This window comes from Onychomys torridus, chromosome 8 (assembly GCF_903995425.1).
Source record: "Onychomys torridus chromosome 8, mOncTor1.1, whole genome shotgun sequence".
Lineage (NCBI taxonomy): Eukaryota > Metazoa > Chordata > Mammalia > Rodentia > Cricetidae > Onychomys > Onychomys torridus.
The window spans coordinates 108,448,920-108,461,811 of record NC_050450.1 but is presented as its reverse complement, the minus strand read 5'-3'; the positions used below and the strand labels follow the sequence as shown (position 1 = coordinate 108,461,811).

The 12,892-nt window shown below is 51.7% G+C and overlaps 2 protein-coding genes across 4 annotated transcripts; both read left to right on the top strand.

Annotated features, from left to right (window-relative positions):
• Positions 1-1,571: 1,571 nt before the first annotated feature.
• On the top strand, positions 1,572-2,438 carry Ppp1r27 (protein phosphatase 1 regulatory subunit 27). Its single transcript, XM_036194783.1, has 3 exons — positions 1,572-1,761; positions 1,864-2,014; positions 2,315-2,438. The coding sequence occupies exons 1-3, from the start codon at positions 1,572-1,574 to the stop codon at positions 2,436-2,438; spliced, it is 465 nt and encodes a 154-aa protein (XP_036050676.1).
• A 525-nt stretch (positions 2,439-2,963) lies between these two features.
• Mcrip1 (MAPK regulated corepressor interacting protein 1) lies at positions 2,964-10,078 on the top strand. 3 transcript variants are annotated; one of them, XM_036197674.1, is made up of 5 exons: positions 2,964-3,020; positions 8,076-8,128; positions 8,207-8,325; positions 8,979-9,080; positions 9,220-10,078. In XM_036197674.1, the coding sequence occupies exons 2-5, from the start codon at positions 8,121-8,123 to the stop codon at positions 9,282-9,284; spliced, it is 294 nt and encodes a 97-aa protein (XP_036053567.1). In that variant the 5' UTR covers positions 2,964-3,020; positions 8,076-8,120; the 3' UTR covers positions 9,285-10,078. The 3 variants fall into 3 exon arrangements, with proteins under 3 accessions (XP_036053567.1, XP_036053569.1, XP_036053568.1); XM_036197676.1 differs by lacking the exon at positions 2,964-3,020 and adding an exon at positions 3,122-3,324; XM_036197675.1 differs by lacking the exon at positions 2,964-3,020 and adding an exon at positions 3,349-3,505.
• The last annotated feature ends 2,814 nt before the right edge of the window (positions 10,079-12,892 follow it).

Genomic DNA, 12,892 nt, shown 5'->3' with positions numbered 1-12,892 from the left:
GCCAGCCTGGACTACCAAGTGAGTTCCAGGAAAAGGCACAAAGCTACACAGAGAAACCATGTCTTAAAAAAAAGAGAGAGAGAGAGAGAGAAATCTGAGCCAGATGTGATGAAACATGCCTGCAATTCCAGTACTGTTTTGAGGAGGCTGAGAGAGGAGAATTATGAGTATAAGGCTGGCCAACCTGGAAAACAACTACCTTTCCTGAGGAAAATAGAAATAAAAAAATTAATGGGGCAGCTCAGTGTGGTGGTGAACACCTGTAAACCCAGAGCTTGGGAACTGATGGCAGGATGCTCAGGAGTTTCTCTGATTTGCAGTTTAAAAGGGAGTTCAATGCCAGTGACTCTATTTAAAAAAAGAAAGAATAGAAAAAAAAAAGGTGGAGGGGTAGGACTGGACACAGGAATAGACAGAAGCCATTAGAGATGAATGTAGAGATCGGGCAAATGTTTTTAGAAGCCAACGAACACCAAGGACTGGACTGACTTCCAGAGCCTGGGAAGCCTGGAACAGGGGCTCTCTCAGACCCCCAGGAGTCCACCCTGGCGTCAGGCTGCTAACCTCTGGAACCATGAGGGCAAACTCTTGTTTGAGAGTTGAGACCTGGGTCTGAGTTACTTGGTCATAACAACTCTAACAGAGTCAACCATTAGCTTTCAGGCATTCAAGGAAGCTGTAGAATTGGGCTATCCACATCTCCATAACCAAGTTTCTGGGCTCCTATGGCCCAGCTGTACTGTACCTGCATTCCATCTACCAGATAGTCTCACACCCCCAAGCCAAGCACCACCTGAGACCTGGCTGAAGCTGTTGCACAAGCAAGATAGCTGGCAGAAAGCTAACATACGGGGTCCTTCCTGAGCCTCTAAGAAATGGTCCAGAAACCAGAGGCAGGGTGTGTGTGTGTGTGTGCGCACAGGGTGGGTGCCTTAGGACTGGTGGTGTTGGCCTGCAGGACTGAGATTCTAGCCTGGGCAGCAGCAGTTCCTAACAGTATGAAATACTCTGAAGGCAGTTCTGGGAATCTTCTCTAGAAGCTACAAGGGAAGGTAAGAGCAACATGTTGGGAAATGGACAGTGCTGAGGCCTTCTAAATGACAATGGATCAGTGCTCTTCAGATGGGGAGGGGACTCAGTTTCCAGCAGGTAGACAGGTAAGCTCAGACCCTCTTGATGCTCTTAAGCCCACATCCACAGCTTTTCTCATGGACACTCTCCTAGTCCTTCTCCTGTCCTCTATAAGGCACCTTCTAGGTCCAGCTGCAGACACAGAGTAGTAGCCAGGAAGGATCTGACCCCTTTGGCCAGACGTAGCGACAGGTGTGCTGAAAGATGAGCCACTAAACATGATCCTGTGCTCCGGGAGGGGGGAGCAGCTCGGTTTCAGCCCCTCGCGACTGCAAGCATGACTGTGTGGCTTTATATAGCCCCGCAAGCCCTATATAAGCTGGAATTGAGGTTCTGTCAAGCCAGAGAGCCTATACACCTATCTGATCTGGCTGGCATACTTCCCACTCTTACCTACTGAAGTAGGGTCCCCACAGAGATAGCCCATCCCAATCCCCAGGATGCCCAGCAGAACTGCCCGCTATGCCCGCTACAGCCCCAGACAAAGGCGGCGGCGGCTGTTGGCTGATCGCAGTGTGCGTTTCCCTAATGATGTTCTCTTCTTGGACCATATCCGCCAAGGGGACCTGGAGCAGGTGGGGCGCTTTATCCGGGCTCGGAAAGTCTCTCTGGATACCATCCACCCCTCAGGTGAGTAAGCACTGATGGACTGGTCTTCTGTCTTTAAGGAGGTAGGGGAAATCCTGTGCAGAGGGCTACAGCTTTGACCCTACCCATTCCCACCCTGCCCAGGACTGGCTGCCCTGCATGAAGCTGTGCTCTCTGGAAACCTGGACTGTGTGAAGTTGCTGGTCAAATATGGTGCTGACATTCACCAGCGGGATGAGACTGGCTGGACACCTCTGCATATTGCTTGCAGTGATGGGTACCCTGACATAGCCAAGTAAGACTATGAAATACGGTTCAGAGGCTTCATCCCAATCCCTCCAAGCTTCAATTGGTCTCCAGCATGTGAACCCCCAAATATAGCTCTGATGGTGTAGGCAGCAACTCTGAGGGATTCTGGCAGTTTCTACTCGATTGCAACATTAGAGCAGGCTGGAAAATCTGGCCACAGGTTCCAAGGGGTCAGGTTTCTTCCTCCTTACTCTGCCTGGAAAAAACAAACAGGTGACCCCAGAATTCTAGCCCCTATTCGTGGGTGGTCTGAGTAAGCTTTAACCAACAGTCCTTCACACCCCAGGTATCTCATCTCTTTGGGAGCAGACAGAGATGCAGCCAATGATGATGGCGATCTGCCCTTCGACCTTATTGATCCAGACTTCAAGGACTTGGTGGAACTCTTCAAAGGAACCAGCATGGACTGAGCCACCCCTGACCTTTGGGGGTTTGTGCCTCCCTGGAGAACAGGCAAGCACCTTGCCCCAGGGGCCAGGGTGTGCCCAACGAACATGAGGCAGCCAGGCTGTTAGGTCTTGTAGTGGGGCATGACTCCTCTGCCTCTGTACCCATTTCTCTGGCCTGGCTTTTTCTCCAGGGTTTTTTTTGTTTATTTGTTTGTTTGGTTTGTTGGTTGGTTGGTTTTTTTATTATGATACTTTTTACTTTTTCAATAAACATGATTCCCAAGCTGTGATGGAGACTAATTAGCGCGGTCCAGTGCAAAACCATCGCCATGCAAGCTGAGCTGGGGCTTAGTGGCGGCGCAAGGCCTGGGGTTAGAGCCTCGGGGACCAGGGCTGCCCTTGCCCTGTCCACCGGTGTCCTTTTCCAGAGATGCGGGGAAAAACCCCAACCCCGCGTTTCCGGGACGACCTCGCGCGCCTCCGACCTCGCCATACCCCGTACGCCAGAGGTCACGTGGCCCGCTCAGTTTGCGCCTGCGCGGCGCCGTCACTTCCGGCCGGCCCACTGGAAGCGGCGGCTGCGGCGGCGGCGAGGAGGGCGAGGTGAGGAAGGCGCGGCGCGGGCGGCGCGGCGGGGCGGGGCGGGGCGCCGCGGGCTCCGCGGGACCTTGGCCGCTCCGCCCCGCCCCGCCCTGGTGTCGCTGGGTCGCTGGCCGGCGGGGAGAGCCGCGGCCGGTGTCGTCGCGGGGTGCGGACGTGGCGGCAGCCTGGAGGAGGCTGTCTTGCCGGGCCGCCCGCGCGGAAACGACGCTCGCGGTCGCGGGCAGCCTCCGAGGGCTCTTCCTGCCCCGTGTCCCGCGCCTGTGGTTTGCTGGTTACCTGCCCTGCCCACGTCCCTTTTGTTCAGGTGCAGTGTGGCTCCAGGGCCTGCCCGCTGTTAGTCCGCAAGGTGGACGGGATGGGGGCCGGAAGTGCCATGCCCCTGTTGACAAAAGAGCCCTGGACCTAGGATGGTTGTCTTAGATTAGGTGATCTTCCCTCTGAACGCCACGTTTCCGGCAGAGGACAAGCTCAGGCGAAGGTCCCCAGTGAGTTGGCATCAGCTAGTGGGCTTCTGGGTGGGGAGTGTCCAGGGCAGAGAGAGACACACACACATATTCAGGACAGGAGGACAGCAGGAGTCAGGTCCTTCAGAATGAGGGCCTGGGGTCCAGTTAGGGAATATTGTGGTTTGCTAGTCCAGGGAAAGAAGAGGATACACACTTCATTCTAGGTCTAATGACCCTGCTGTCATCACCCGGAAGCAGGCCCAACCTGTCACAGCAGAGTTAAGTAAAAGCCTAACAATTTGTAAAGGATACAAAGCATGGAAGGATGAACCAGAAAATTTGAAGCAGGGAGTGGTGGCATGTATCTGTAATCCCAGCACTTTGTGAGGTGGAATCAGGAGTATCAGAAATTTAATACCAGCCAGGGCTACACGAGTCCTCTTTTTCTAAAAGGGGTATGGAGAGGAAGGAAGGAAAGAAATTCCAAAAGAACAAGAGTGACCGGCCTTTATACCTTTGGCTCTGGTGGGGACCACCCCCATTGTCACTTTTTTGGGCAGCAAAGTATGACCACTACCTAGCATCATGTCCCTGGCATATTGAATGTGTTTAGAAGAGTTGAAGTGGGTTCTGGATCCCCTGCACCCTGTACAATCTCCCCGCCTTGCCTTCCAGGAAGTCTCTGAAGGCCTTAGGTCCCATAGAAGCTGATGGTTCTACATAGAATAAACCCATTCAGTAAGAATTCTCCGTGGAATAGAGGACTGTAAGCACACCTACATGGTTGTCACTGGGAAGCAGGCATTTCAGAGAGGAGAGGAACCTGATGTAGGATGCAGGCAGGGATTGAGGCAAACTTATGGATAATTAGCATCTAGCACCCTGCCAGTTAATGCAGCTGTGAGGCCCTGGGTTGAATGGGGGCTGGGAGTCATTCAGATCACCTCTGTTAGGTGACAGTCAGATGTCTTCTTCCTGGCCAGCTGTGGTAGGAACATGAACAGTGTGTAATGTTCCCAGCCCGGCGGCTGCCCCATGGTCCTCCCTTGGCAAGGGTCTGCTGTGGCCTGTGTGGTTCTCAGTCTCTGGATCTCCACCTTGTTTAAGTATGAGCTGACTCCGCATTTTCTGTCTCATACTCAGTGGTCTGTAGCATCCCCTTTCATTCCATTATTTTGGCTGAAGAGCTGCACGTCCTTCTTTTGAGGTACAGGCTTCATATGGCTATGCCTCAATCTTTGGAGCAGGAGGACCTGTTAACTGTTCCTGGTGACCAGTTCACTTTCAGTGAGGAAGCCACAGGTTTGGACAGAAGATCAGGGAGTAGAAAATGGTTCTGGTTCTGTTAGGTTTTTATTTTTATTTATTTTTATTTTTTTTTAAAGATTTATATTATTATAAGTTTACAGTGTTCTGCCTGCAAGCCAGATCTCATTACAGATGGCTGTGAGCCACCATGTGGTTGCTGGGAATTGAACTCAGGACCTCTGGAAGAGCAGTCAGTGCTTTTAACCTCTGAGCCATCTCTCCAGCCCATCTGTTAGATTTTTTAAAAGGCAGCTGCAGAGAAACTAAAGGAAGAAAGACTTGGTCTGAGGGGACTTAGTCCAGGTGTGCAGATGGCCAAAATACCTACAGAGGAAGATGGGATGTGGCCCCTTATAGGGGCAGAAATTCCTTCCATAGTTGTTCAGGGAAGTTGGGAAATGTAGTCTTGCAGCTGACTGCTACGGGGGCTGCGGCATAGCTGGTGACACAAGAACTCGTGAGCCAAGGACTCGATGGCAGCATGCAGCTCAGGTGGCTCCCACTGGGGGTGGTGAGAGTGCCAGGAGGCTGTACTGCCAACTGTCTGTGTCTGCAGTGGAGCTGGGGGAAGCTGGGGCAGCAGGGTGGGTGTGTAAGTCAGGAGGGCAGGGCCACAGGTGGAAGTATGTCGATAGAGGGAGTCCTTGGCCTAGGGATACGTCAGAGGGTCATCAGATCTGAGATACAATCACTATTAGTTGTGCCTTATTTTATGCGTTCACTAAAAACAGCATGTATACACAACAGTGGAGCCTGGTAGCGCAGGTTCATAACCTAGCTACTCAGGAGGCTGATGCAGGAGGATCGCAAGTCTAAGGCCTGCTCAGTCAACAGTAAGTTCGAAGACAGCCTGGTAACATAGACTGTGTCTCTGAAGTAAAGAAGGAAGCAATTACGAGTAAGGTGGCAGTTTGCCTAGCATGCACGCGGCCTAGATTTACAGGGACAGTGCTGCCCGGCTTGGGTGTTTAGGATCATTGGAACAACAAATTTCAAAGATGCAGAGAAAAAGTATTGTGGAGTTGTGCCAGGCATAGTAGTAGTTCATGCCTGTAACCCCAGCACTTGGGGGTGAGGACAGGAGAGTTCATGGCCAGCCCTGACTACATGGTGATTTTTTTTTTTTTTTTTTGCCAGAGCTGAGGACTGAACCCAGGGCCTTGCGCTTGCTAGGCTCTATCACTGAGCTAAATCCCCAACCCCTACACAGTGATTTTGAGACCAGCTTGGGCTTCCTGTCTTTTTTTTTTTTTTTTTTTTTTTTTTTTTTTTAAGATTTATTTATTTATCATCTATACAGTGTTCTGTTTGCATGTATCCCTGTAAGCCAGAAGAGGGAGCCAGATCTCATTACAGATGGTTGTGAGCCACCATGTGGTTGCTGGGAATTGAACTCAGGACCTCTGGAAGAACAGCCAGTGTTCTTAACCTCTGAGCCACCTCTCCAGCCTTTTTTTTATTTTTATTTTTTTGGTATTTCAAGACAGGGTTTCCCTTTGTAGCTTTGTGCCTCTCCTGGAACTCACTTGGTAGCCCAGGCTGGCCTTGAACTCACAGAGATCCGCCTGGCTCTGCCTCCCGAGTGCTGGGATTAAAGGCGTGCACCACCACTGCTCTGCAGACTTCCTGTCTTTAAACACAAACAGCAAAAAGACCCAAAAAGTGGAACTGATGAAATGAGTTACCTATGGCTAGGGTATTGAGGAAACACTTGTAAGAGAGAGAGAAGAAAACAGGGCGAGGAAGTGTTGGGTTTGGAGCTTGAGGTGGGCTTGCCTGACCTCTGTCCCTGCTATCATCCTGGTGGGAGCCCCAGGGGATAGAGGCCTGGGTACTGCAAGAATTCTTTTGAAGAGGGCTCTTTCCCTGGCTGCTCACTCGAAATGGTGCCCCCCTTCTATGGATGCCCTTTGTTAGACCACCACCCCCTTTACATGGGCTGCTGAGCAATAATCTATGATCTCAGAGATTTTTAGACATCCTTGGCACTTCAACAGACTACCATTGTACTGCTTTGGTCCTGGACCCCAACACATTAAACGTTTTTAGAGACCCTGCTTATTTGGTATATCATACTACTTTATTCCTTGCCAGTAAACATGCTCAGGCTTCTCGGCTTCACCAAACATAAAGCCTGCTGCCAGCTAGGTTGGTGCCAGCAGGGGCACCCAGGCAGAGGGCATTGGAGAATGTGACCACCAGACCCTGAGGCTGCATGGGTAGAGGTGGCACCAGAGAATAGTGGCCTAGGGGGCAGGTGCTGACAAGTATCAGTGAATCCTGGACAGAAAAGGATATCTACAAGGGCAGAAGGCAGCTTGGACCCTGGCAGCTAAGGTAGGGATTGGCCCCTGAGCACTGCCTTTCTCTTTCCTGGCCTGTAACTGCCATCATCACACCTCGGCTTTTCTTGTGCTTTGATGTCCTGGGCTGGCAGCTTTGGGAAAGACTAAGAGAGAGTGAGGGCTGGGAGCCAGGTTTGGGGAGAGGCACAGGGTTCTAGAGCTCTTATGGGATTGATACCATTGAGGTGTTCACCTGTCTGAATAGAAGAGCCTGGTGTGACATGCTTGGGACTGTCTGAATCTCCTTTGTCTTCAGCATCTGGGGTTGTCCCATCTGGACCAAGGCCAGGCTTAGAACTAACCCTGTATGACTAGTTTCCTTGTCTTTGGTTGTATGTCCTCAGCTGGTTAATTATGAGATTCTGACCCTAAACATAGATACCCCACCTACTTGCCAGCAAAAATCCTCTGGCCTATAAACAGGTTGCACCCCAGGGTTCTGGTCTCTAGGTTGGGTCAGGTCTGGCTGCTTCCACCAGAGATATCTTCCTCCTGGTCTATTTTATTTTTGATGCTCTAGTGTTCCTGGGATCCTTTGTCAAATGCCACTGAGCTTCAGGATATCTAGTTTTCTCAACATGCAGTTCCCATGGACAGTTAGGAGGCTGAGTTTAGGCTTTGCAGAAGCATGAATGAGTTCTAGTAGCCCTCTGGGGCGGAGCTAGGGTCTGCTGTGCTCTACTGTGCAGGATCTGCAGACTGAAGACAGGAGTGGGTTGGGAGATGGGGCTGAACACATGGTCCCAGTGGCTAAGTTAAGCAGTGTTTGGCCTGCTTGTATCCTTTGTGTCTCTGACACCGATACCTCCATTGCAGTTCAGGATTGCTTGAAGCCCACTGGCCACTCAAGTCTTGGGCCTAGCCTAAGGGTCCCCAGTGGACTCAGGGCCACACAGTTCGTTCCTTTTCTGCTGGAAAGGTGACATCTCCAGTGCCTTGGGGTTTCTGTTTTATAGGCCGCAGGATCCAGCAGCCAAGCACCAGGACCAGGCATCCCAGCAATGACCAGGTGGGTCTTAGGTTTGTGTGGGAGTTGGGACCTCATCTGTCCTACTAATCCCTTCTCACACATGGAGCTTTTCCCCAGCTCTCCTGTCTCCAGAGTCGTCTACAATGGCAAGAGGAACAGCAGTCCCCGCTCCCCCACCAACAGCAGTGAGATCTTCACGCCAGCACACGAAGAGAATGTACGCTTCATTTATGAAGGTAGGTGCCCTTGGTACCTGTGCTCTGCAGCTACTGCCTGCCGTGGGTGAATACCCCGCCCCCTACTCTTCCCACTCTGTCTGGGTCCCAGACAATAGACCTTCAGTGAGAAGGGCACCATATTCCAATGGCCATAAACTCTAGACCAAACAAGACTGGTGATAGAGGGACATGTGATGACAACCCAAGAAGAGGGCGTGGGGCGTGGGTGGAACCCCAGAAGAGGCAGTATCTTGGAGGCAGTCCCATGGCTATAGGCTTCCTTGGGAGAGGAAGTAGCTGTGAACACAGTGTGTCACTGAAGTGGACAGAGGTGGTATGGTTGGAATTGGAACACATGTACTGGGAGGTAGGGTGAATAAAAGAGGTGGGGGTGGGTGGGACCCTCTAAGGCACATATGTGGCCCTCTAGCTTGGGGAGGCCATTGCACAGAAGGGACTGGCCTTCTGGAGGAGCAGGGGCGGAAGGAGCTGGTGCAGAGGGAAGACAGTTTGGGACTCTACAGGACACCCTCAGCTGACAGAGGGAGACTGGTAGAAGCAGGGATGGATGCTGCTGAAGAGAAGGAAGGTCTGCTTGGCCCAGCATCAGGGGCAGATGCTCTGTCACTTGAATGCTGCAGAGCACTGAACCCACTGTCCTCTTGTTGCAGCCTGGCAGGGTGTTGAGCGAGACCTGCGCAGCCAGCTATCTGGTGGTGAGCGGGGCCTAGTGGAGGAATATGTGGAGAAGGTTCCCAACCCCAGCCTCAAGAGTGAGTAGGGCAGACCTAGGGGAGCTGGAGGGAAGGCCTGCACTGTTGTCCTTTCCAAGACACCTGGGTTTGGGAGCCTCTAGCAGTGGGGACTGGGTGGGGTTCTGTTCCCACCACCAACCAGACTGTCCCCTGACAGCCTTCAAGCCCATCGATCTGAGTGACCTGAAGCGCAGGAACACGCAGGATGCCAAGAAGTCCTAGAGTGCCTGGCGCCCCTCCCCTGGCCTCCACAAGATCAGCGTGCACTTGATGTTGGTTCCCTCTGTTCCGGTGGCTCTGCTTCTGGGAGGGGGGAGGAGAGTGTGCTCCAGTGGGCCATAATCCCCAGAGCCAGCAAGATTGATGGTCAAGGCCCTTCCTTTGCTCTCCAGGGTATCAAGGTGCCCCTGTCGCCAGGGGGGACAGGGGTCTGGCCATGTCATCCCCTGTCCTTTTCCTCTGGCCAGCTGCATCTTGGGTAGCACCTGGCCCTGCCTACCCAGCTCTCTCTGCTGTTACCTGCCATGCCTCGCCCCTCTCCTCCCTGGCCACTCAAGGCCAGAAGGAAAAAAGGGACCTCTGTTTCTTTGGCTGTTGGAACCTTGAATGACCAGAAATTAGGACATGTGCAGTCCCACCTGCATCTAGTATGGGTCTCTCCATGGAGACTTCTGGCTTGGACATTGGGGGAGCTCCCTATCCCCACTGTCCATCTTGCCCCTTTCTTGCCTCAGTTTCAGAGTGGAATCAGCTCTGAGCTTAGGACAGTGCTGGCTCTCTGAAGGGGCCTCTAGCAACCAGGCCTGGTCTCCTGGGACCTGCAGCCCTGTGGCCACAGCAGTGTCCTTGAGCAGGGGCACTGAGGCTGACCTTGAAGGAGTGGTGCTGCCAGTCTTGTGCTGGCTTTCTGGGGTGTACTGGCAGGGTTACCAAGGACCCTTTTCTTGTGCCCTCCTGAATCCAAGAGTCTGTGTTGGAGGCTGAGGGTCTGTGAATAAAGGCGGGTGGCACTGGAAGTGGTGTCTTAGCGGTCTGTTAGGCCCTGCTCTGAAGCCCATACAGCTGCCCAGGACTGGAGACTCAGGCCTTGTGAGCCCCTGGCCCCCAGAGTAGTCTGGTGAGTGATAAAACCAGACCCTCGTGGTATCCAAGCTGCCATTCCTCATATGGAGCCCTGAAAGTAGTTCACACTTTTTTTGTCACCTTGAACTCCTTGCTGGCCTGGTCTATGAACTCTGAGGAACATTGGCTCCTTGGCTGTCTGGGGCAGCTGCTAGGCCCATGAGAGACCTGGCTGCATTTGACCTTCAGTCATGGAAACAGCCCTGGAATGCTCCTGCTCCTGAGAAGATGCCAAAGCGGAATTTATTTCAGGAACATGCTTTCCCAGAAGAGTATTCCGGGGCTCAAGTGGCCCCCAGAGGCATCTCCTGGGTGTGGGCTGGGCAAGACAAGTCTCCTCAGGGAGGTGCAGGCAATACAGGGCAGTGAGAAATAGCTGTTCTAGGTGCCAAGCCATCCCCCATGACTTGGCATTGTTAGTTCCCTGGAGCCTATTGGGCTCTTTGAAGAGGCTCAGTGTCCTAGGCTATTGTTACCTAATCTGCTTCCCATTGTCAGAACAAGGTGGGCGGGCACACAGCCTAGGATCCAGTATGTCCGCTGAAGGATCAAGCAAAGTCCTAGCCTGAGAACATTCTGCCTCCTAGTGGGGTTGATTCCTACCAGCTCTACTAGAGCACTTCCGGGGATTCCCAGCCTTTCCTGGATGGGTAGTAGAGTTGGACTCTGGCTGGGCTGGTGCCACACACATGACCTTCAGCGAAGTTGTCATATCCCAACCTCTTAAAGTGATTAGTACTTGGTTCCTGTGTGGTTCCCAGGATAAGTACCCGCTGACACTATTAATCACTCATGGATTCACCTGACAGGTTAGCCCAATATAGTGAGCTCATTGACACACAGCACTTGGACATACCTAAATGCCCCTGAAATGTATCAAAGCCATATAATTGCTGGGCAGTGGTAGCACATGCCTTTAATTTCAGCACTCGGGAAGCAGAGACAGGCAGGTCTCTTGTGAATTCGGAGCCGGGTTGGTCTACAGAGTGAGGTCCAGGACAGCTAGGGCTGTTACACAGAGAAACCCTGTCTGGGGCGGGAAGAGCCATATAATTTGGGTCCTAACAACTGGATCAGTCCTGTTTGGGGCTGTGCCTTCTTCCCCTTAACCCCAGCCACCTAGGACTCTGCTTTGCCTCTCAGTTCACCAGTCTTTTCCTTGTACCCAGTGCTAGCTGGAGTCCCTTGCCTTAGACCGTAAACACCTGGGAGGGCTATAGAGGGACATTCCAGTACCCATGCCCTCTGCATGGAGCCTTGTGCTGGGTGATCCCAGGTCAAAAGGTGAGCAGGGGAGGGGGAAATAGGATTTGGGAGGTGGGACTGACCTGCTTCAAGGACTCAGGGAGGTATGCCCCTTGTTATGTGCCCCCCCCCCCCACACAACATACCCATCTTCCCTTGGAGTCAGTGCCACGGGCTCACCACCTACATAGAGTTCACCTTTCAGGGTGAGAACTTTGATGAGATACTTGCACCTATCCCCCTGTGGAGAAGGGGGTCAGGATCAGGGTTTGGAAACCTGCAACAGCTCTCCCATCCACCCTGGCTGCAGGCCCTTCCTGAAGCTACTCTGTCACCGCAGTACTTACGTGATACTTGTAGCCCTTAGCCATGGAGAGGACTACCAGGCCTAGTGGTTAGCAAAGTGAGCTGAGCAAAAGGATGCATGCACCTCTGTGGATCAATGTGCCTCCTCCACCAGTGTGTTCAGAGAGGCATACCCACACATCACAGTTAGCTTTCAACCAGTGGTGACAGTAAAAGCACAAACAGCAAGCCTGGATTTTTCAGTTTGTTGGTTTTTGGTTTTAGATGGTCCTGGTTGGTCTGGAACTCACAAAGATCAACTTGCTTCTGCCTCCCATGTTCTAGGAATTAAAGGCGTGTGCCACCACAACCAGATATCCTGAGTTTTTCATTTATTGATTTTCCCACTTCCCGCTGCACCAGGCTGTAACTGTCCAGTGTCTTCTCTAGACTTTTTTAAAAATTCTATTTAAATTTTTTGTTTTGTTTCTTTTTTTTTTTTTTTTTTAAACAGGATCTCAGAGTCACAGAGATCCACCTGTGAACCTGGTGCTGAGATTAAAGGTGTATGCCACTATATCCAGCTAATTTTTTTCTTAATGTGTATGTGTGAGAGTGTCCATAGAGGCCAGAAGAAGTTGGATCCCCAGGGTCAATTGTGAGCTTGATATGAGTGCCGGAATCTGAATTCCAGTCCTCTGCAAGAGTAGCCAGTGTTCTACCACAAAGCCACAGTGGCTCTGCTTTAGTCTTCGTTTTCTGTAGACGGGATCTCAAGGTGGCCTCACCCTAATTATGTAGCTGAGGGTGGCCTTGAATTTCTGACCCTTCTTCCCTCCAGCTTCAGAAACGTACGGGTTGTAGGCATATGCCACCATATCTAACTTATGCTGAGGATCATGCTAGCAAGGGACTCCACAACTGAGCTACATCCCAACCCTCAGATGCTTTGTTTTCCCTCAATTTTGGTCGCATTAAGATTGAATGCTTACATTATGATGTTTGTGTTTGTATTCAAAGGTGAATCATATGGGGAGTTGTTTTTTCTATTTTTTCCCCTTGGAATTTCTAATTGCCTTCTTTTGCCATCTGCTTTGTTTCTTTTCCTTACCTTTTTGTGTGTAAATGTGTATGTGCATGTTTATGTGTGTGCAGGTGCATATGTATGTACATGATTG

What these genes read in the sequence shown, in the direction of transcription:
- Ppp1r27 (XM_036194783.1), top strand. Translation starts at nt 1,572, where the DNA reads ATGCCCAGCAGAACTGCCCGCTATGCCCGCTACAGCCCCAGACAAAGG. An exon ending in GGATACCATCCACCCCTCAG is followed by an intron (nt 1,762 to 1,863) that starts GTGAGTAAGCAC and finishes CACCCTGCCCAG; the next exon opens with GACTGGCTGCCCTGCATGAA. An exon ending in GGGTACCCTGACATAGCCAA is followed by an intron (nt 2,015 to 2,314) that starts GTAAGACTATGA and finishes TTCACACCCCAG; the next exon opens with GTATCTCATCTCTTTGGGAG.
- Mcrip1 (XM_036197674.1), top strand. An exon ending in TGTACGCTTCATTTATGAAG is followed by an intron (nt 8,326 to 8,978) that starts GTAGGTGCCCTT and finishes CTCTTGTTGCAG; the next exon opens with CCTGGCAGGGTGTTGAGCGA. An exon ending in TCCCAACCCCAGCCTCAAGA is followed by an intron (nt 9,081 to 9,219) that starts GTGAGTAGGGCA and finishes GTCCCCTGACAG; the next exon opens with CCTTCAAGCCCATCGATCTG.